General features: G+C 43.5%; 1 protein-coding gene across 1 annotated transcript in view; it reads left to right on the forward strand.

Moving 5' to 3' along the window:
• LOC126253387 (caspase-2) overlaps positions 1-24,754 on the forward strand; it is an 83,966-nt gene that overhangs the window by 18,063 nt on the left and 41,149 nt on the right. Inside the window, exons 3-4 of the mRNA XM_049954681.1 lie at positions 3,531-3,742; positions 15,955-16,135. Of these exons, the coding sequence (XP_049810638.1) occupies positions 3,531-3,742; positions 15,955-16,135 (393 nt within the window). The remainder of the gene's footprint in view (positions 1-3,530; positions 3,743-15,954; positions 16,136-24,754) is intronic.

The raw sequence follows: 24,754 nt of genomic DNA on the forward strand, positions 1-24,754 counted from the left end.
ATAGTTCAGCCCACGTAATCCCCCCCACCACCACCTCCCACTCAACATTATAGAATTATTTGTGCTTTGATTATATTAATTCAAGTGAAGACCTGACTGTCATGTCCAATTTGTGATACTCTAATGCACATCCTTCAATTGCAATACTGTAGGAAGCATGACTCCAGATACCTGTGGAGACATATCAGAGAGGTGATTTTCTGGAAAATCTGGAGTTCTCAGGAAATTACATTTTAGTAGGAAAAATCAGGGGAATGTCAGGGAATTTCATAAAATCTCAGGGAATTCTATGTTTTTAACGTAGCATTGTAATTTAATCATCAAATTCTGAAGGTATCAGGGTAAAATACAGGGAGCGAAAGGCTATTTACAATTGGTACAGAAACCAGATGGTAGTTATAAGAGTCGGGGGGCATGAAAGGGAAGCAGTGGTTGGAAAGGGAGTGAGACAGGGTTGTAGCCTATCCCTGACATTATTCAATCTGTATATTGAGCAAGCAGTAAAGGAAACAAAAGAAAAATTCGGAGTAGGTATTAAAATCCATGGAGAAGAAATAAAAACTTTGAGGTTCGCTAATGACATTGTAATGCTGTCAGAGACAGCAAAGGATTTGGAAGAGCAGTTGAACGGAATGGACAGTGTCTTGAAAGGAGGATATAAGATGAACATCAACAAAAGGAAAACAAGGATAATGGAATGTAGGCGAATTAAATCAGGTGATGCTGCAGGAATTAGTTTAGGAAATGAGATGAGATGCTTTAAGTAGTAAATGAGTTTTGCTATTTGGGGAGCAAAATAACTGATGATGATGGTCAAAGTAGAGAGGATATAAAATGTAGACTGGCAATGGTGAGGAAAGCGTTTCTGAAGAAGAGAAATTTGCTAACATTGAGTATAGATTTAAGTGTGAGGAAGTCGTTTCTGAAAGTATTTGTGTGGAGTGTAGCCATATGGAATGAAACGTGGACAATAAATAGTTTAGACAAGAAGAGGATAGAAGCTTTCGAAATGTGGTGCTACAGAAGAATGCTGAAGATTAGATGGGTAGATCACATAACTAATGAGTAGGCACTGAATAAGATTGGAGAGAAATTTGAGGCACAACTTGACTAGAAGAAGGGATTGGTTGGTAGGGCATATTCTGAGGCATCAAGGGATCACCAATTTAGTATTGGAGGGCAGCGTGGAGGGTAAAAATCGTAGAGAGAGACCAAGAGATGAATACACTAAACAGATTCAGAAGGATGTAGGTTGCAGTAGGTACGGGGAGATGAAGAAGCTTGCACAGGATAGAGTAGCATGGAGAGCTGCATAAAACCAGTCTCTGGTCTGAAGATCACAACAACAACCAGCATTATAAAACAAGAATTTTAAAATACTTAAAATATCAAAGTGTGTTAATTACATGAATATTATGTATAAATTATTACATTCAACAACCACAGTTAAACTACCTTCCCATTAAGTTGTCAGGAGCTTCTTATGACATCGTCTTCCTCCTCATACCTGCAATTCTGAGATTTTTATTTATTTATTTTTCAAAGTTCGTTTAGTGACCCTGCCTATGAACAACTGACACTGAATCACTTGTAGCTCATATGGTTGCTGTGTGTGCTTCAAATGGTGGCTGCTATGATTACCAGTGCATAGTCATTATATTTCACTTTTTGGGAAAGTGTTCCCATAGGTTAGTCTACATGGGTTTCCAGTTTTCTTTCTTGGCTTGCTGGCAGACAAGATTAAAGACTGATTCACAAGATTATGAAATTATGTTCTGAAACTATGCTGTTGATTTTTGTCATATGCTAAAAACATTATTACAAAAATCACAGAAAAAATGCTGAACAGCCACTAAGAAGAAATTTTTGAGTAAAACTGGTAGATATATTGTTTTAGGCCTTAAATGCAATTAAACCTTAGCCAAAGAGCTTAAGATAATGTCAATAACATATTACCTCTAAAATAATGTATATAAAATTGGTTTCAGCGTGTTAAATTATGGAACATTTTAGCCCCTATGAGAAATGCTAAATTATGTACCCAGAGGAAATAGGTCAGTTTATCAGTCATACAAGAGATAGAAACAGATAGTAAAAGGCCTATTATTTTAAAGAATAATTATGTAATTGTAGACAAGGATGCAATTTCTCTATGTAAATAGATTTTTATCTTATTCTGTGATCCTTGTTTACCTGAATGTGGAAGAAACCTAATTTGCCTTTACAGCTCATCACCATTGGCAAGGTACCGGCAACATATCTTGTCCTCTCCCATTGTCATCAACCAGAAAGACAGGCAGTTCTAAGAAATAGTATCTTTCCTAAACATTCTGTGCACTTTTTCTTAAAATTAAGGCAAAAAAAAAAAAAAAGGATTTTTCAGCTACTTTAAGATATCTGGTAACTCTTTCATGGTTTGTGCAGTGTATTAAAGAAATCAATTTGCACAATAACAATATAACATTAGATAGTTTGGCACATAACCACTTTTGAAGTGAAGAGTGTTCCTGGCAGTATAATGTAATCAGCTCCATCACCTTTTTCAGCCATATTGCCAAAGTGCAAGTGATTGACTTGAATTTGTTATAGATTGACTATAGAGACCGTATAGTCATATTTTGCATATTTTTTCATCACCTTTTCCAAACATATCCAGAACAAATTGAATTCCAGAATAAGAAGATTTCTGTAATTATCTTATTATGGACATGTGGGTGGCACAAAGTAGAGTGATTGTCCAAGGACGGACCATTGTGGAACTGCTGTTGGATCTACACACCCTCATTAAACAATTCAATGCTCTTTGCATCACAGCATTTGTATCATTCTCTTTGCTCTGCTGTGGGAGGAGACATTGCAGGAGGGGGGGGGGGGGGGGGGGGGTTATCTAAGCATATGAGATATTTCAGTAGCAAATAACAAATAAGCCAATCATAAAACTAAAGTAGGGTACTCCATACGAATACTAATGACTTTATTTCCACTTACATATTGAATTAAGGAAAATTGCTGACTTTATGTCTGTCTGCTCATAATCTCTCCATGAGAAATACAAAGTTTACACAACAAGCTTTCACAAGATCACCACCACCTTCCTTCCAAAGATTCCCATGTATGTCCTCAGAGTGCCTCATTACACTTTTCTGTGAGCGTTATCAACCTGTTATAATCCTGTTTGTTCATATCAGAATTGTTTCTGGTGAACACCTCCTGTCCAGTACAATGCACTGGGTTTTATTAGTCAGAAAGTCATCCAGAAATAACATATCTGTGAAGGTATCCGTTATTATTTTATCTTTGATATTAGCTGGTAAAGTGGTAATGCCTAGTAAGATGGAATTAACCGGTTTACCTGCCCTGTTCTTAAGTAAACTACAGAGTTGCTGTTTAATCTTCTATGACTGTGGACATTATTGTCACCTGATGTAACTCCTCCTGATTATGCGCCACATCTTTCAGTTTTATTTCAGACTGTGTGCTATATGTTCTTAAAATAACAATCAGCACAGTGATATTTTCTCTTTTTCCAGTTGAACAAAGAACCTAGTGTTCTGAAGAGAGACATGTATCTAGATGTAACACGGAGAGGACCAACAGCATTTAATAAATTATGTAATGTGCTAGTAGAAACAGGCCATCAAGACCTTGCCAGAGTGCTCAAGCCAGACATAGATGACTGGCAACACTTACCTGCTCAAAATAGTAAAAATCCTGTGGAACATGTTATTCCACCTAAGCATGGGTGAGTTACCAAATGAAAAAATTCACTTTCAGCACCATGTCTAAACTGCATTGTGGATAAAATTGTTCTTTATAGTGTTGTGCTAAAGTGGCATTTTGAAAGTCAGTAACCAATTAAATCCATTTTAGTATGGTAGAATTAACCCACAAAATAATTATCAAAATAAACTGGTTTGAATTATTACAAAATATTGCCTAACAAAGTAAATGATTGAAATATTAACCTTGGTTTACATTGGAGTAAACATAAGTGAACAAACATTCTTTCATAACAAAAATAATAATGAAAATAATCAATTATTGATAATATAATGTAAATGTATAGATAAAAATCCTGCTCACCAAATGGTGGCAGGGGAACACATACACAAAAGGGTTTAACTTTTATGAGCTTTCAGAGCCAGTGGCTCCTTCTTCTGGCAGAAGAATTGAAGGGGAAGGGAGAGGGGTGAAGGAAAAGGACTGGAGAGGTTTAGGAAAAGGGATACTGTTCAGAAAAGTCACCAAGAACTCAGGGTCATGGGAGACTTACCAGACAGTATGAGAAGGAAAGACTGATTGTTGGGGACAACACTGGACAAGATTTGAAAACCTGAAAGCTTAAAGGTGGAAGACAGGGAAATGTGCAAGACAGAGATTATTACTAAAACATTGTGCACGAGTTAATAAAAGGGAAAAGCTACATGCATTGTATGTGGGTGATGAGAACTGAGGACATGTTGTAGTGTAGTTCCCACCTGCAGAGTTCTGAGAAACTGGCGTCTGGAGCAAGAGTCCAGATAGTGCGTCTGGTGAAACAGGCACCGAGTTCATGATGGTCATGTTTTACAGAATGGTCTGTGGCAGGATATTGTATGTTGCCTTTATACACCACCTGCCTGTGCCCATTCACCCTGACCGATAACTGGGTGGTAGTCATGCCGATGTAAAAGGCTGAACACTGTTTACATGACAGCTGGTATATCACATATAGTTTCACAGATGGCTCTCCCTTCGATATTATATGTTTTGCCAGTTAGAGGGATGGAATAGGTGGTGGTAGGAGGATGCATGGCGCAAGTCTTGCAGCGGGGATGGTCACAGGGGTAGGAGCCATAGGGTAGGGAGATGAGTGCACAAGGAGCACAGTGCGTGTCAAAGATATTGCAGAGATTGGGACAGTGATGAAAAGCTACTCTAGGTGTGGTAGGCAGAATCTCAGACAGAATGGATCTCATTTCAGGGCATGATTTTAGAAAATCATGGCTTTGTTGAAGTAGCTGATTAATACATTCAAGACCAGGATAATAATGGGTGCTCCGAAGTTGTTTTTTGGAGGGATCAGCAGTACCAGAATTGGATGTGATAACCCAAGAAATCTGCTTTTGAACTAGGCTGTTGAGATAATTCTGTCCACTGAAGGACAGTGGTGGTATATTGCTGTAAAGAGTCTGCATCCAAACAAATACGTTTGCCTCGAATGTCAAGGCTGTATGGGAGGGAACGTTTGACATGGGAAGCATGGCAACTGTCAAAATGTTAGTACTGTTGTTTGTTAGCAGGTTTGATGTGGACAGAAGTGTGTAGCCAGCCTTCGGTGAGGATGAGATCAACATCAAGGAAAGTGACATGGGATTTGGAAAAGGACCATGTGAAATTTAATTGGAAGAAGGTATTTAGAGATTCCAGGAATTTTAACAGGTCAGCCTCACCACGAGCATATACGGCAAAGATGTCATCAATGTATCTAAACCAAACATGGGGCTGAAGGCTTATGGATCCCAGGAAAGCCCCCTCCAAGTGACCCATGAAAAGGTTGGCATAAGAAGGAGTCATCCTGGTTCCCGTGGCTGTACCCCTGATCTGTATGTACGTCTGACTCTCAAAGGTGAAGTAATTGTTGGTAAGCATAAAGTTTATTAAGGTAAGCAAGAAGGATGTCATAGGTCTGGAATCAGGTGGGTGTTGACTGAAGGAAATTTTCAGCAGCAGACCGACCATGTACACGGGGGATGTTGGTATAGAGGGAGATGGCATCAGTGGTGACAAACAAGGTGTGTGTTGGGAGTGGGGCAGGCATGGATTTCAGACAAACTAAGAACTGGTTGGTATCCTTGATATAGGAGGAAAGTCTTTGTACTGTGTGTTTCAGGTGTTGATCAACTAAGACAGATATACCTGCTTTGAAGCCAGCAACTGTAGGATGGCCAGGATGATTGGATTTGTGGATCGTAGGAAGAAGGTAAAAGGTGGGGGGCATGGTTTGGATGGTGTAAGAAGTTACATGGATTGAAGTATAAGTTCTTTGTGAGGGGCCTGAGGTTTTTAGGAGGGACTGCAGATTAGTTTGAGTCACAGGGATGGGATTTTGATGGCGGATGCTGTATGTAGAGGTGTCAGACAGCTGGCGTAGACCTTCACTCACATACTTCTTTCGGTCAAGTACCACAGAGGTAGATTCTTTGTCTGCTGGGAGGATAATGATGGAGTCATCAACTTTTAGGGAACGTAGAGCCTGAAGTTCTGCATAGGACAGGTTAGGGTCATGTTGTAGGGACCTGAGGAAAGGTTGTGAAGCAACAACCTTTTCTTCTTTCTTTCTTTCAGATGTAAATGGATGGTGAGCATGAGCAAACAGAATTCAGTCCTGTCCAGTTCACATTTGCTGATGCTCACTCATATTCCTCTGGTTGTCTTTCAGTGAAGTGTGACAGGATGTTCTCTCATATTCTGTTTCAGCACTCACCTTAGTGTGAACAATGTGGAGGACATTTGCTTTCAAGTCTGTTGTTTTTGTCTGCAAACTACTTTTCTTATTGGACCTGAGTTGTATGTCCTATGGAGGGGTCAGAAGAGAATGAAATGTTGCTAGTAGAGCACAGATGTGATAGGTGTTTGTGAGAGCCAAGAGATCCACAGTATGAAGTACATAGAAGAAGAGGAAGATGAAGAAACCTGACAAGAAATTGCTAAACTTTTTTAACTGGGGAAGTGAGGAAAAAAATTTTGTTGCTTGTTTCCTTCACATGGGAATAAAGTAAAGAGGATACAAGCTCAGGAATAGGTGAAATATGAAACAAATATTTAATGTTAGTGAAACAGTCACCAATTGCCAAGAACTAGAACACAAGTGCTAGTCTTTCTTCAGCTGACATTGCTTTTTGGTTGCCAGTGTCCTGTTTTGCAATTTCTCCTTCAATAACAGTGACCACACAGCTAAAATCACATATTGACATAGTGTAAAGACTTGGAACAAGACTAAGGAAGGCTGGAGCTACAATTCAGTAATAGTTCACCACCACCAAGCATTACGTGCTTCCCTATAAATTCACACAGCCAGATTTTTCCTTTCCTGCTCTGCCTTACTTACTTCATCATAAGCAGTGTGACTGCCATATAAAATACAATCCTGTGTGGATATCAGAGCTTGGCATCAACATCATAATTTATGTTGAATTGCACAAAACCTGTACATCGATGATTTTAGAGAGGAAAAAATGCAGTATCCGTTAGGTTATCATGCTTTAATGCCTGTTTTCTCATATTCTCTCCATTCCCTCGTGTGTAAGTAATTGCTTCTTCAGAGGGGAAATAAGTGAATAGACCTGTTAATGCTGGTTCACTTGTGTTTACACACATTCACTTGTATGTAAATGTGGCTTTATAGTAATTTCAACACTAGGATGGAAACCATAAGTAAAATGAGGGAAGGCAATCATTCAGATAAAAATGATAAATGCATCATGTTTAGAAAAACACAACTGCATAAAGACAGTACTAGCTTTTGAAGTACTTCTCTTTTTCTGGTTTAAATATAGATGCTCAGGCAGGCACACAAACACTCTGGACTGTGGCAGCAACGACTGTTTCAGTGATTCCTTGGACTGACAAGGAGTGGGGTTGGGGGAGGTGGGGGGGGGGGGGGGGGGGGAGGAGTGAGGAGAAAAGGTATGTGACAACTGGGAGAGGGTAAGATGACAGGGTAGGCAATGGTAAGACATCAGTCTCCCATATGCATATGGAAGGACAGCATGTTCAAATCCTTATCCAGCCTTTCAAATTTAGGTTCACTGTGGTTCACCTAAATGCCCAGTTTTCCTCCAGAAGCTGAACCTTGTTCCACTTATAGTAATCTCGCCACTGATAGGATGTTAAATCCTATTCTTCTTACCTTTGTTTTATAATTATTAATTATCTGAACTGTTCACCACACAGATTGTGATAAATAATAAAGTTGTGGTCTTTTATTGCGATTTATTCAATAATATGTACATCATTGAATGATTGTCTGAGCCAAACATAGAGACAGATTCTGGAAGGTTAGAAAGGAGGAGGAGGTCACTCGGACCCCAGAATGAGGAGAGGCCTCCCTGCAACTTGCCATCTCACATTTGTCACCCAGTTGTGGGGTGACTCTCGTCCTGGCACTTCAGGTGTCCTGCTACTCCCTTCTAACCTCTGTGAGTCTATACCTCTTTCCTTCCTGAGAAAGGAACTAACAGTTCAAAAATGTAGGATCAGTTTTTTCACATTTCAATCTGTCTATCAGCAGCACTGGAATTTCATGGCCTGGAGTTAAGAACTGGCCAGCCATTCTGCCTCACTGTAATTTTATGTGAAGTGGATTTTCTTTTTAATACCATGAAGCAGTTGCAGCTCATACAAAAATATTAACTTGCTGCCATGCATATTTTAATAGAGAGTCCAGACCAGGAATGTTATAATGTCTTTAACATGTTGCAGTTCACCGAGCTGCAAGCGCTGTTAATGAAACAGGCTGTCACATTCATGTTATGTACTGTATTTTTGTTACCTTGACTCAACAATCAACCTCAACTTACGTTTTGACAACTTCCTCTTTATGCATCATTCCTGCCTTATTTTGTGGTTATACTTTTTTGAGAGGCAAGCTATTTCTTATTCATTATACAGAGTGTTGCAGAAGGAGTGGTTGGTATTCAGGTGTATAACAAGTATGGTAATTCGTAACAAAACAAGATCTAGTAAAAGTGGGCTCTAAAATGCATACCGTAAGAGCTGTGAGCACTTGTTCAGGAGATATTTTTCACAGTAGCTCGTGAGGTAAGCATTTTACAGCTCATGTTTACTGAACATTTTTCTTCTTCTTTTGTGCGTACTACCACCTCGAAAATTATGGTAAGCAAAGAACTTGCAGTAGAATAAATTTGTTTCACATGTTCATAACACGTATTTTAGAGTCCATGTTTATTAGACTTTTTTGCTTCTAATGATAGTTTCTGTCATATCCCTGAATACTGACCATTCCTCCAGGGACACCCTGTACATTTACTCTAATTTGGTAGCACATTCATATCAGTACTTCACATAATATTTAAATAGGTATATTTCAAACAGTTTATGCTAACATAATAAGAACATTAAGGAAACATAGATTGCTACTTAACTTAAAGAAGACACTTTAAGTTGCAGACAGGTACTACGAAAAGACACTTACACACCAGTTTTTTGCCAAACCTTCATCAGAAAAGGAAAAACATACACACACGCACACACACAAAACACACACACACACACAAGCAAGCATGTCTCATGCACACATGACTGTGTAGAATGGAAGCAACAGTCTGGAGGGGGCAGGGAAGAGAAGGAATAGCACAGAGAGAAGACCACTCTCTGAGGGCTAGTCTGCCAACAGGCGCAATGCCGGGAGGCTGTGGAGCAGGGGGGGGGGGGGGGGGGGAGGGGGGAGGAATGGTGTGCAGCAAAGGATAGGGATGTGGAAAGGGAAAGATGGGCCGGCGTGTTGACAGAGGGCGGCACACAAAGAGGATGGTAGACAACAATAGGGAGGAGGCGATAGAGAGGTTGGAAACTGTTGGGTGGAGAATTCCAACATAACCCGCAATCCCTGTTTAAAGCCTTAAGCCCTTAACAGAACCTCTCCCCTGAATCCATTTCGCTCCTCACTGCTATGACACGTCACAGACCCACCTTCCACATGCTCCCCAAAATCCACAGACCCAGCAATTCTGGATGTGCCGTTGTAGTTGGACCAAAAGAAAGACTTTCAGCCCTCATTGACCAACAGCTCCAACCTATTGCCTGTAATCTAGCCTCCTACATCAGAGATACCAACCACTTCCTTGACCAACTCTCTGCCATCTTATCCCCTCTACTTGCTGGATCCTGTGCTTGTCACTGTTGACAATACCACCCTACACACCAACATCCCCCACACCCGTGGTCTTACTGCTATTGAGCACTATCTTTCCCAATGTCCTTCAGACTCCAATCCCATTGCCTCATTCCTCATACACCTTACTAACTTTGTCCTAACTCACAACTACTTCTCCTTTGAAGGGAAGATATACAAACAAATTTGTGGCACAGCCATGTGCACCTGCTTGGCACCCTCCTGTGCCAACCTGTTCCTGGGCCATCTAGAGGGTACCTTTCTAGCTTCCCAAAACACAAAACCCTTAGTCTGGTTCATGTTCATTGATGATAAGTTCATGTATTGGACTCAGCTTAGACACCCTATCTTCACTCCTTCACAACCTCAACACCTTGTGTCGAATGCATTTCACCTTGTCCTTCTCAACCAGATGTGCCACCTTCCTGGACATTGACCTCTTCCTCTCTGATGCCAGACTTCTGTCCACATTAAACTCATTAGCCACTAGCAGTACCTGCATTTCGACGGCTGTCATCCCTTCCACACCAAAAAGTCTTTCTCATACAGCCTGGCCACCTGGGGATGGAATATCTGCAGTGCATCTCATGCCCAGTACGCTGAAGGTCTCACCAACGCCTTCACAGACAGAGACAAAATATTACTGCAGAAGTTGGACCATTATGGAGTAAGGGGAGTAGCTTACAATTGGTTCGCCTCTTACTTTAAGAACAGAAAGCAGAAGGTAATTCTCCGCAATATTGAGAGTGGTAGTGATGTTCAGTCCCAATGGGGCACTGTTAAGTGGGGCGTTCCCCAAGGGTCGGTGCTGGGGCCACTGCTGTTTCTTATTTATATAAATGATATGCCTTCTAGTATTACAGGTGATTCAAAAATATTTCTGTTTGCTGATGACACCAGCTTGATAGTGAAGGATCTTGTGTGTAATATTGAAAGAGTAACAAGTAATGTAGTTCATGAAATAAGTTCGTGGCTTGTGGAAAATAATTTGATGCTAAATCACAGTAAGACTCAGTTTTTACAGTTTCTAACTCACAATTAAACAAGAACCGATATTTTGATCAGACAGAATGGGCATATTATAAGCGAGACGGAACAGTTCAAGTTCCTAGGCGTTCGGATAGATAGTAAGCTGTTGTGGAAAGCCCATGTACAGGATCTTGTTCAGAAACTAAATGCTGCTTTATTTACCGTAAGAACAGTATCTGAAATAAGTGACACTTCAACACGAAAAGTAGTCTACTTCGCATATTTTCATACGCTTACGTCGTATGGTATTATTTTTTGGGGTAATTCTTCTGATTCAAAAAGGATATTTTTGGCTCAAAAACGGGCTGTTCGAGCTATATGTGGTGTAAGTTCGAGAATCTCTTGTCGACTCCTATTCAATAGTCTGGGAATTCTGACATTGCCCTCACAGTATATATTTTCTTTAATGTCGTTTGTTGTTAGCAACATTAGCCTACTCCCAAGAGTTAGCAGCTTTCACTCAGTTAATACTAGGCAGAAATCAAATCTGCATGTGGAATACACTTCCTTGACTCTTGTGCAGAAAGGAGTGCAGTATTCTGCTGCATCCATTTTCAATAAGCTACCACAAGAACTCAAAAACCTTAGCAGTAGTCCAAACTCTTTTAAGTCTAAACTGAAGAGTTTCCTCATGGCTCACTCCTATTCTGTCGAGGAGCTCCTGGAAGAGCTAAAAAATTAAGCAAATTCTAGTGTTACATTGTTGATTTTCTTTATTTAAACTTATGACTTGTCACCTGAATATGTTTTTTTTATATGTTTCATTTTATCTGTTTCTAATATTGTGTTATAATTTCATGTATTGACTCGTTCCGTGACCATGGAGACTTCTCCTTAATTTGGTCCCACGGAACAATAAATAAATAAAATAAACACTATCTCCAAGACCTAGATCACAAACAAATCTCCTGTGCCATTTCACCTCATACAACCAATCCTTCCACCATCCACAAGAATCAGCTACAAAGGATTGCCCACTTCGTCACCCAGTACCTTTCCATACTGGAACAGCTGAACCACATCCTTCATCATAGCTTTGATAACCTTTCACCATGCCCTGAAATGAGGGACATCCTACCAATGGTCCTTCCCACCCTCCTAAAGTGGAGTTCTGTCACCCGTCCAACCTCCACAACATCCAGTGCACCCCTGTGCCACTCTCAAACCCAACCCCTTGCCACAAGGATCGTATCGCTGTGGAATACCCAGGTGTAAGACCTGCCCAGTCTGACCATCCAGCACGTCCTACTCCAGTCCTGTCACAGGTTTATCCTACCCATCAGAGACTGAACCAACTGTGAAAGCAGCCATGTCACATATAACAGCTCTGCTGCAATCATTCCACAGCATTTTATGTTGGTATGACTATCATCCAACTGTCCACCAGGATGTATGGCCACCGCCAAACTGTGGCCAAGAGGAAAGTAGACCACCCCGTGGCACAACATGCAGCTGAGTATAACATGCTTCATTTCAATGGCTGCTTCACTACCCAAGACATCTGGATCCTCCCTTCCACCACCAGCGTTTCTTAACTGCACAAATGGGAGTTATCCTTACAACATACTCTCTGCTCCCGAAACTATCCAAGCCTCAACCTACAGTAACCTACTGTGCCCACACCCTCCACCCAACAATTTCCACCACCTCTGTCCTGTCACCTCCCCCTTATTTTCATCTCCCACCCACTTTGTGTGCCACCCTCTGCCAATTGTCCCACCCATCTGTCCCCTTCCCCACTCCTCTCCTTTGTTGTTCCCCATTTCCCTCCCGCCTCCTCATCTCCCCTGCTTGCCAGCCTCTTGACGCTGTGCTTTAACAGACAGCACTCTACTGTCCCATCTACCATTACCCTGCTATCCGTTCCCTGCTCCCTCCAGATTGTTGCTCCGAGATGACAGTGATGTGTGCATGAGGTGTGTCTGCTTGTGTAAATGAATGAGTGTGTATTTCCTTTTGTGGTGAAGGCTTCAGCCGAAAGTTAATGTGTTAGTGTCTTTTCATTGTGCCTGTCTGCAACTTAACTTGTCATCTTTATGGTAAGTAGCAGCCCATCTTCTACATATATGTTTGATATTCCAGCCTAGAGTTTCCATTGTTTGATTATGTTAACACAGTGTTAGTTAATAACATAGTATAGTTGACACACATTTCCTAATACATCTCAGCAGCTCATGAGAATTTTCAAATATTAATTAAACTGGTCTTAGATTTTTGGAGTGAAGTTTAAGCAGTGACCATTATTACATTTTTACATTTTTGTATTCATAGGATCAGCAATTTTTTCAGCTTGGGATACTATGAAATTTTAAATATCAAGCTCTTTTTTGACATAAAAATTAACAGTTCCATAGGAATCAGCAAAACATAAAATACTCACAGAATAAAAGAATTTGGAACATTGAGTCTGGCATTTGATTTTAGCATGTACCTGGTAATTTTATTCTGAAATTAAATTCCTAAAATGAAAAAAATAGTATTTACTTACTGTAGAAGTGGTATCAAACCAGTTGGAAAGGTTCCACAACAACATGTTTCAGGTGGCAATAGGAAAATAAGAAATGAAAAGGTGGCTTTCACAAAGGGAGTGAAGGGTGAGAGAGCAGTTTCGGTGGAAAGGAAATTACAAAATTGGGTGGAGGGGGATGGTGTGAAACATAACACATGAAAAGTGAGTGTGAAGAAGCAGTTTTTGTGATGCAGCTGTGGCCACATACGCATGTGAGACAGCTTTATTGGCACCTAACAGAGTTTGAAGGAGTCTCATTTTGGGTTCATTTGGCCAGCTAATTGAATTGTGCAATATCCAGATTTGTGGAGCATTGAGATGTGACAGTGGCCCTGCGTTTGATTGCATGGGAATATGTGGTCGAGCATATTTGTTGTCAAGGATCCAATAGACCACATCTGATTACACAAGGGAGGATTGCCATACTGTGCACCAAGCACATTGTAACACTTTCACATCTGTGCCTGCCAGCTGAGAACATGTAATCGACTCCCTGCTACATTCTGTATCATCTCACACTATTTTACACATTTTCTTGGTTTCTTTGTCACTCAGTCAGTTACTGAGTACCTCTGGACATGAATTTTGCTTTAGCCCAAATGTTTGAACTTAATTAATTCAAACAAAAAATAAGAAATATTTCGGAAAGAAATGAGCAACTCATCTAGGGTTAGGTACCTGTTTTGTAAAATTTATTTCCTCACTTGATTCATCATATAATCTGTAACATAACATTCAAGTCGATTTGTGCCACAAATGTAAATTCATTGTTGAATATTTCATATGGTGTTCTCAAATCTTTTTCATTCACTAATGTGTCAGCATAAACTTCCTTTATTTGCCTGTAAATTTATTCCGATTTCAACTTTCAAGTGTACAAAAATTAACCAACACCTCTCATCTCACACTTTCTAGAACTTTGTACCACACAGTTCTTTTCAAGCTACCACAGGATGAACAGTAACAACTTGTTTCGACAGGCATTCACACAGACTGATACAAGTTGTCAAGGAAACCATTCCACCTCTTAAAGAAGCCCGATATCAGTCTATGCAGAGAGAGTGCACAGTAGGTCATTATTTCTTCAGTTACCATCATGCTGTGTTCCACTGAGCAGAGATGCACGGTGGTTAAGATATTGCATTCACATTCAGGAGGAGAAGGGTTCAAATTTTAGCTTCGACATCCTGGTTTATGTTTTTGGTTTGTGTTCAAAAAGACACGGCCAATTTCTTTCTCCTGTCTTTGTCCTATCCAAGCTAGTACTGTGCCCTGATGTCTTTGTCTTCATTTGTCTTTCTAGCCCTACTGAGTTTTATTTCTTATTTTATGCAAATCTGTGAACAGATCATCACCATAATTTGTTGTTGCTATACTTCACAGAAGTAGCAATGGCGGCTTCTTCCTGATAATGTGTAACTTGACTCATTCTACATGCCTGAAGGCTCTCTGTTATAAGAATATTTCTGTAACACAATTTGTGAACTGAAAGTAAGCAAAATTCAACTGCATTACAACTTTAAAGTGATACTGGAAAATGTTGATAACATTGGTAAAAGTCAGTAAGGGTGGAAACATGTGGTTCGGTGCTACCAAAGTGACCAGCAATTTCATGCATTCGTAATAAGTGTGAAGCTCATAGGAGTACATGAAATGCAAACAAAATTAGATCTGAGATCCTTCAAACCAGTCCTCTTCCTTGAGCTTTGGTGCGGAACATTCCACTGGAAAATTGGAATACTTAAGTTAGTGAATGAAGAATTTGGCTTTGAAGTGTTCATCGTAAGAGATATTTATACAATAAGAAGAGGTCACTCTAAGATTGCAGTACTGTGAGTGGGTTTGGAAAATGATGAAATGAGATGAGCACTTTCTAGGGAAAGTGAATTGAGACTATGAAGTTTAACTTACACTGAATACAACAGTGAAGCTACATAATTGTATCTACAGGTATAGAAATAATTCATATCTTTTTGTGAGAAAGATTGTTCATTAAGAGTTTAAGCATACTGTCATAGGCATCTAATTTACCCTCCTTCTTCTTCCTCTAAGTAGTCAATTCTCTCTGAATATGCTATACATGTTCATCTTATCCACCACTTGTACATTTCATGAGATGCCTGGGTGGCAAACCTCCAGAGTACCAGTGAAATGTGTGTTATTATCTGAATTACATTCTTTCAGGATACTGCATTAGGCAGAGAGATGTGATTGAGTTTGTATTATAATATCCAGGTTTAATATTATAGTCTACAATGTGTTTGGATACAAGTCCTGTGCCACATAGAAAGTGAAGCAATGACACATTAAGGCAAGGTGTGCAAGCAGTTTGGTATTCACAGATATCACTGTTCTCTGACATGCTCCCTTAATTGTCACATAGCTCAAGCTAAAGTTACATTTTCTGCACATCTTCTTGTTCAAAAGTGAGTCCCTTTTCTGGTAGAGATGCGAAAGTAGTTATGTTTCTGCATTTTAATATGCCCGTGGTAATCTTTGAAAATTCTCAATTATGTTTCAGAACCATTCCACATATTATTCCAAATTATTTGGTGGAAACAGAGAAAGAAATCAAAAATAAAATAAGAGAGTTAGCACTGGAGCATCCACAGTCTTTCTTAAACATGAGCACAACACCACTAAAAGTAAATGTTAAGCAAGCTACAACAGTAATAAACCGACCTAATCATAATCACATACCGGTAAGTGACTTTCTTCTGTTCAATCATCAATAGCATTTACACCAAACTTGGAACTACTCAAATATTATGTATAAAATGTGATAATTTGCAACAACAATTTTCTTTTAATTTAGTAATTGGAATAATATGACAAAGAAATGGCCAATTTGAGCCTCTGGAGTTGAACAGAACAAACATTAAGGATTTAAGATGATACCAGAGAGCAATTCAGTCCACTCAGTTATACCAGATTTCAGATTTAATGGAAAAGAATGGGAATTCAGACATAAATTAATTATTTGTTTTTAGTTAGTACGAGGACATGATTAAAAAAACTACAGTTCGATGCATTAAAAAAAATGGCATGTTGCAGTTATATTCTGACGTGTTTGAAATTTCCAGTTGTGTGCTTCACCAATCCACTCGGCTTTTACTAGTTGTGAGCTTCACCAATCCACTCGGCTTTTACTTTACCAATCATTCGACATTGCTTCACAAGAACATAATGCAAGATATATATCTTTTCTGTACCTGTAGAGTATGTGTACAAACTTAGTTTTTCTTGTCCTATTATGTAAAGTATTTATATATCAACATTATGCATTAACAGTGGTGGTTTCAGATCCACTTTAAAATGGCCTGGAAGTGAAGGCCAAGACTGCTCCTGGACTTCAATGAAGTACACATGGCCAACTGGAGTGGCTTTTCATTAACTGAATATACAATTGTGAAACAAGAGCAGTCTCCAAACATGGAGAAACTAAACTGACAGCCATCCAAAATGCAGCACTATGAAAGATCGGAGATACCACACCCAAACTGATTTGGGAGATAACATGTACAAAGCTTATGATTGAAAATACAGCCTCATGCGAAGTGAGGAAGATGATAGTGCTGCCACCATTGCTTGGTATAACCGCTGCTACATGCCTCAGTATTGAATAAAAAAGGTTCTGGATGTGTTGTTGATGTGTAGCAGTCCATGCTGCTTCCACATATTGCCAAAGTTGATCTGGTGTAGCAGTGGGTGGTGTAATCAGGGCCAATCGTTCTGTAATAATCGACTAGACGTTTTCGGTAGGCAGGAGATCAGGAGAAAAGGGCGACCAAGACAGCAATGCAATCCAATGGACGATGAAGTCTTGAACATTGCATTCCATGTGTCGTCATGCATTATCCTATTGCCATGTGGCCGTTGGCAGGCTCTGAAGGTATGAGAGGACAACAGGCTCCAACACTTCAGAGATGTAATACTGGCTGGTTATTTTACAGGCAATGCCTAGTACGGGGATGTGAGAGTGGAATCCAATGCCATCCCAAATAGTAATATCAGGTGGAGGACCAGTATGATGATGCATAAGGCAACAGTTCAACAGCCTCACGGTCTAGTACCTTCCGCCGCGGACGTCGAACATGCGGCAGAACAAATGGACATGGTCAGCCCATAGAGGGCTCCACCTCCACGGCGGCTATTCCGCGCAGCGAGGGTGCCACCGCTAAGCCACATGCAGACAACAGCCAATAGCCACTCCCTCCAGTTTTGTATCTAGGAACCCGCTCTGCCCTAGTCCAGCCAGTCTGGTACTCGCTCTGGATTTTGTTTCTATCTCGGCGGTACTGTGTTCTGGTCATTGCTCGTTGTTGACATTTGCCTGGCTCTGGTTCCGAGTGGATTTACGTTTGGTGTTTGGTGTTGTGGTTTCCGCAAGCCTCCGTTGTTTATCTCTTCCTTGTTGTGTCGCTCATAGTCGGTCATGGTCAGTTGTTGTCAGTTGTCGTTGGTCTGTCGTCCGACTCGTCCTGTGTTTACCCGGTGGTGCGTGCTCCACCGCCGGTGGCTTCCCCGCCTGGCAGCTCCGATCCGCAGCCCAAGGCGTTCCCGCTGTTGGTTGTGGTTACAACATTTGGCGACGAGGTAAACGGAACATAGGAATATGGAAGAGAAATTACTCACTCTCTTAGAGCAACAGCAGTAGCTCATGCGACAGCAGCAGCAGCAGTTGGAGGTCTTCCAGACCTCACTGCAGTTGCTCTCGGACAGGGTCAATAAGTGGGATTCCCTCCCACCTCTTTCCCCAGGTGCCCCGCTTTCAGACACGTTCCCATGTCCGCCGTCGTTCCCCCCGTTCAACAATGCAAAAGAGAGAGCACATTCCGGGAAGAGATGGGCAACATATTACTACCGCCCACATATATCTCGCGTAATGATCACAACGAAAAGATCTGAGAAATTAGAGCAAATACGGAGACTTACAAGCAGTCGTTCTTCCCACGCACAATTCGTGAATGGAACAGGGAAGGGGGGATCAGATAGTGGTACAATAAGTACCCTCCGCCACATACCGTAAGGTGGCTCGCGGAGTATAGATGTAGATGTAGATGTAGATTGGGAAACGTACCTGCATCATCTGAAGCAACATTTCACGGCCTTTCAGGTGTCTGACGACTCTCTGCAGCGGTTGTTGTTCTTGTCTTGGGCCTCACCGGACACGTTTTTCTTGCTACGCAAGTTGGCACCGTTGGCCGACCCCTTGGCTCTCTCCTTTCACAAGATCTGTGTGTTGCTAACTAACTATTATTCCCAGCGATACCACGTGGTTGCGTCTCGCTTGGAATTCCATCAATACCACAAGTACCCGGGTCAGTCCTACCGTTACTGGGTGACGGATTTGCAAAGCCTCAGCCGCAAGTGCAACTTCACGTGCACCAATCAGCAGTGCAAGGCGTCATATGCAGATTTGCTAATTCTGGATGTGGTCGTTCAACTGGCGCCCGATCCAGAGGTCCGCACTGCGGCGTTAAAGTTGGACAACCCCTCGTTGGAAGACATTCTGCGTATTGCCCATTCCTTCAAAATTGCTCAAGTGCTGAATGAGCGTCTCATAGCAAGGCCCTAGGTGGCAGCAGTCGGTCCACTTTCCGCTCCACTCCTTATCGCCGTCGACGGGGCGCAGTCTCCAGAGGGCACCGCCGTCGGGATTCCTCGCTGTCTGACGTCTCTATGGCGTCCGAACCGCCGGTCGCCCCTCGACGTCGGCCACGTGGCCCCCTCCCGTCGTGCCCCCAGTGCTTCTCGGCCCACACTCGAGCTGACTGTCCCCATCACTGGAAGACCTGTTCGCTGTGTGAGAAAGATGGCCACCTTCGATCTGTCTCGCATAGCCGCTCAACCCGCCCCCGTCCCGCCCCTGCGGGCCAACAGGAGGCCGTCCATGCTTTACACGCTGTCGCCCCTCAGACCGACACATTGGCTCAAAAGTTATTCCTCACCCTACGCATCTTTAACGAGGATGTCCGTTTCCATGTCGATACGGGGGCCACAGTTTCTTTGGTCAATCTGACGACGTATGCATGTCTCGAGTCCCCAGAATTGTCCCCACCCTATCGGAGGTTGGTCGCCTACGGCGACAGTTCCATCCCTCTCCGTGGGCAGTTTTCTGTCATGGCCATCTACAAAAACGTTCCCCGGCCCCTTACCCTATTTGTGGTGGACCACCCGTCGGCTTCGGACATTTTTGGACTAGATGCGTTTACACGGTTTGGCTTTTCCATTCAAGACGAAGTGCAGTTCGTTTCAACTACAGTTCCATTTCAGGACCTAGACGATCTGTGCACGTCCATTTCCTCCCTGTTTTCGGCAGACCTGGGCTGCGCTTCCGATTTCCAGGCACACATCACTTTACTGCCGAACGCACGGCCTCGCTTTTGTCGGGCTCGGCCTATCCCGGTAGCTTTGCGTGCGGCCATCAAGCAGGAACTCGATCGGCTCCAGGCTGCGGGGGTTATCGAGCCAGTACAATCGAGTGCCTGGGCAACGCCCTTAGTGGTCATCAAGAAACCCAATGGATCGCTTCATCTTTGTGGGGATTTTGGGGCTACGGTCAACGCTCAGTCTTTGGCCAAAACTTATCCCATTCCTCGACAGGAAGACCTTCTCGCTAAACTGGCAGGTGGTGAGTACTTTTCTAAGATTGATCTGGCAGAAGCCTATCACCAATTGCCGTTGGATGAGGAATCGCAGGCCATCATCATCATCAACACACATTTCGGTCTCTATAAATACAAAAGTCTCCCGTTTGGCATTTCCTCTGCCCCTGCGATTTTCCAGCGGTATCTCGAGCAACTTACGCAACCAATACCGGCTTGTGTCAATTACCTCGATATCTTAGTCATGGGGTGCACGCGCCAGGGACATCTGGGCAACCTCAGTACCTTATTTCACGCCCTGCAGGGAGAAGTGCAGTTTTTTTCAGCCGGAAGTGGAGTACTTAGGACATTGGCTCAGTAAAGATGGCGTTCGCCATTCGGACCGCAATGTCGCAGCCATCGATGCCCTTCCCCGTCCACAAAACTTATCCGAACTCCAGGTATTTTTGGGGAAAGTCAATTATTACTTAAAGCTCTTACCCCAAGCCGCCCACGTCGCGCATCCCCTAAATCGCCTGCGTCACAAAGGGGTACCTTACAAATGGACTTCTGCCTGCGATCAGGGTTTCACCCGCCTGAAGACGATGCTGAAATCTGCCCCTTGCCTGACGCCTTTCTCTCCAGATCGTCCCTTGGTGGTGGCGGCCGATGCCTCAGCGCTAGGGGATTGGGGCAGAACTGGCACACAGGAATGAGGATGGATCAGAACAACCTGTGGCATATGCATCCAAAACGTTAACTCCTGCGCAAAGGAATTACTCTCAGATCGAAAAGGAGGCTCTTGCCATTATTTTTGCAGTTCAGAAATTCACATTTACCTGTTTGGGGCACAGTTCACCCTCATCATGGATCACAAGCCCTTAGTGTCGCTTTTTGGGCCCCATTCGCACCTCCCAGAACGGACGGCTCAGTGCCTTCAGCGCTGGGCGTTGTTTTGCGTAATTACACTTACACCATCCGCTATAAGCCCACCAGTCAACACACTAATGCAGATGCCTTGTCACGTCTCCCAGCAGGACCCGATCCGGCATTCGACCAGCAGGAAGTCCTGTGCTTCCACATCGACTTTGCCCGCCGGGAGGCTCTCGATGGATTTTTTCTGACAGCCACGCAAATCGCCGCTTCCATGCGCAGGGACCCCATTCTGCGGCAAGTCCTCCGCTATGTGACCCATGGTTGGCCTCCCTACCTTACCCGACGTTTGAAAACTGACTTCAGCCCGTGGCGTCACGTCTCACACAGACTTTTGGTGATGGAGGTCGTCCTCCTGTAGTCCACGGACTCGGACGCCCATCGGGTGATCATCCCTCCAGACTTACGTCACCGCGTCGTGCACTTATTACACCGCGGACACTGGGGCATGTCTCGCATGAAGGCGTTGGCTCGACGACATGTCTATTGGCCAGGGATCGATGGAGACATTGAGCACCTGGTCCATGGTTGCACAGTGTGTGCGCGTCATCAGGCTAGTCCTCCACAATCTTTCGTGCCCTGGCCAACACCCAGCCGACCCTGGGACAGGATCCATCTCGATTTTGCAGGCCCCTTCTTAGGCTCCATGTGGCTCCTCATCATTGATGCCTATTCCAAATACCCATATGTGGTTCGCATGGCGTCCACCACCACTGACGCCACCCTCACCGCCTTGGCCCAGGTGTTGGCCATTGAAGGCCTTCCTCAGACATTGGTCACAGATAACGGGCCCCAATTCACGGCGTCCTCGTTCCAGACCTTCTGCTTTGCTAATGGTATCAAACACATTCGCTCTCCCCCTTCCATCCTTCATCCAATGGCACGGCAGAACGCCTGGTCTGCACTTTCAAACAGCAGCTGATGAAATCGGTGGAGCTGTCGGCCACCACCTCAGCCCTCACCTTGTTTCTAAGCACCTACCGCACTACACCGGTGGTCGGTCATAGTCCTGCCGAACTCTTTCACGGGTGACAACCTCGGACCCTCCTCCACCTGCTGACACCATCCCCTTCTGGGCCCCGCTCTTGCCCCTCCCGGCGCTACGCCCCAGGCATGGCCGTGTGCGCCCGCTCTTAAGGCAGCACATCTGCATGGTCGCCCGCTACGGTGACAGCGGCTCATGGGCGGCGAGTGATGACCGCACAGACACACAGAGGGCTTGAGCGTCGCCACTGTAACCAACTCCGCCCTCGGGCCCCTGCCTTGATTCCTCCCCCACCGCCTTCCCTGCTTCCTGGTGCGGACACGTCCCTCGAGGTGGAGCCCTTCCCTTCAACCTCCATCTCCTCGCCGGCTCTGCAGACACCCCTTCCGCCTCGCCGGGTTATAGAGATCCCCACTGACCCCCTGCCCTCTGGTGACACCTTGATGGATGCCGCAGACAGTCTGCCCTCCCCTCCCCCAGTGGTCCCTCCGGACGTCTCACAACCCGTGCCCTCGTTCCGCCCGCCTCGCCATCGTCCGGGGCATTTCCGCCCCTATGCACCAATTTAGGGGGGGGGGGGGGGGGGAGGGATCTAGTACCTTCCGCCGCAGAAGTCGAACACACGGCAGAACAAATGGACGTGGTCAGCCCATAGAGGGCTCCAACTCTGCGGCAGCTATTCCGCGCAGTGGCTCTCATGCAACGAGGGCGCCACCGCTAAGCCGCATGCAGACAACAGCCAATAGCCACTCCCTCCGGTTTCGTATATAGGGACCCCCTCTGCCCTAGTTCAGCCAGTCTGGTACTCGCTCTGAGTTTCGCTTCTATCTCGGCGATACTGCATTCTGGTCGTTGCTTGTTGTTGACATTTGCCTGGCTCTGGTTCCGAGTGGATTTACGTTTGGTGTTTGGTGTTGTGGTTTTCGCAAGCCTCCGTTGTTTATCTCTTTCTTGTTGTGTCGCTCATAGTCGGTCGTGGTCGGTTTTTGTCAGTTGTCGTTGGTCTGTCGTCCGACTCGTCCTGTGTTTACCTGGTGGTGCGTGCTCCACCACTGGCGGCTTCCCCGCCTGGCGGCTCCGATCCGCAGCCCAAGGCGTTCACGCTGTTGGTTGTGGTTACAACACACGGTGTCTCCAGACTCTAATCTGACCATGCTGGAGGTGTTGGCAGAATCAGGATTTGTCAGTAAAAACAGTGTCGTCCCATGCAGTTGGCCACATCTATTGTTCATCGCACCATTGCCACTGCAAATGTCTGTGGTATTGACTTGGTGGTAAATGCAGCAATGGACGCATTGTGACAATCCATTCTGGTGCAAAAGACATCGAGTGGTATACACAGACAGTGCTTGTTGGCAACGGATCGAATTTGTTGTGATATTGTTCATGATGTAGCAGAGCAATCCATCACCGTCATGCACACATTAGGCCTGTCATCACATGTAGTGGTGCAACAAGGTTGGTGTGATCAGTCTTATTGGTCTGTTGTTCCCTCCTTAATCCAGAAATTACATGCCCACATCACAGTTGCTTGGTTCCATCTGATGTAATTACTCTGAAGGATAATCCGCAATCCCTATAGGGAACTATTCTTCCTTGGTCGAACTCCAAAACGTACTCAAAAGATGCTGACTATCTTCTATGAGGCATACTGAAACTGCTTACACAAAACAACCACATGAAAGAACAATTCCAGTACAGCCACGTCGCGGTCTGTTCCCCCTTTATATAGCACTTGCAGGTGTCGCTACTGGCACCCTTGATAGGTTCCTGCACTGAAATGCTAATCACATGCATTTCTCGTCACCACAGATGCAGCTGCAAATTTCACCTGATTTGGATGCTTCCTTCAGGGTGTTGCATTATGGATAGCCAACAGTGTAGTAATTCATTTTGTTGTCGTCAGTCTACTGGCTGCCACAATTTCCTCTTTAATGTAAAGTACAGCTGTGCTAGGCTTTGCTTCCAACATTTGTTAGTGTCAGTGTAGATACCACTTTGTATTCATTGCCAATTCCTGGCAGATAATATTATGTAGGAAAGCATGAGGCAACCTACAACCACTCTTAGAAGATTGGGTAAGGACAAGCAAACCTTCATTTATAGGTATACTTAGAGGAAGCTTTTGACAATACTGGCTGAAATATACACTTTGAAATTCTGAAGGTAGCAATGACAAAATATGGGGAACAATCTGCTATTTACGACTTGTACAGAAATGGGACGGCAGTTATAAGAGGGGTGTGAAAGAGAAGGAACAGTTGAGAAGAGAATGAGATAGGGTTGTCACCTATTCCCAGTGTTATTCAACTTTTACATTAAGCAAGCAGTAAAGGAAACCAAAGAAAAATTTGGGGGAAGAAATCATAGTTCAGGAAGAGGAAAGAAAAACTTTGAGGTTTGATGATGACACTGTAATTCTTTCACAGCCAGCAAAGGACTTGGAAGTTTAGTTGAATGGAATGGACGTCATCTTGACAGGAGGTTCGACAAAAGCAAAACAAGGGTGATGGAATGAAGTCAGATTAAAGCAGGTGATGCCGAGGGAATTAGATTATGAAATAAGACACTAAAAGTTGTAGAAGAATTTTGCTATTTGGGCAGCAAAATAACTGGTGATGGCCAGAGTAGAGAGGATATAAAATATAGACTGGCAATGGTAAAAAAAAAAAAAAAAACATTTGTTAAGGTGAGAAATTTGTTAACATCAAATATAGATTTAAGTGTTAGGAAGTCTTTTTGTGAATGTAGTTGTCTGAAGTGTAGTTATGTATGGGAGTGAAATGTGTATGATAAGCATGAAACCAATAAGGAGG

The sequence above is a fragment of the Schistocerca nitens genome, chromosome 4, assembly GCF_023898315.1.
Source record: "Schistocerca nitens isolate TAMUIC-IGC-003100 chromosome 4, iqSchNite1.1, whole genome shotgun sequence".
In the NCBI taxonomy this organism is placed as follows: Eukaryota; Metazoa; Arthropoda; class Insecta; order Orthoptera; family Acrididae; genus Schistocerca; species Schistocerca nitens.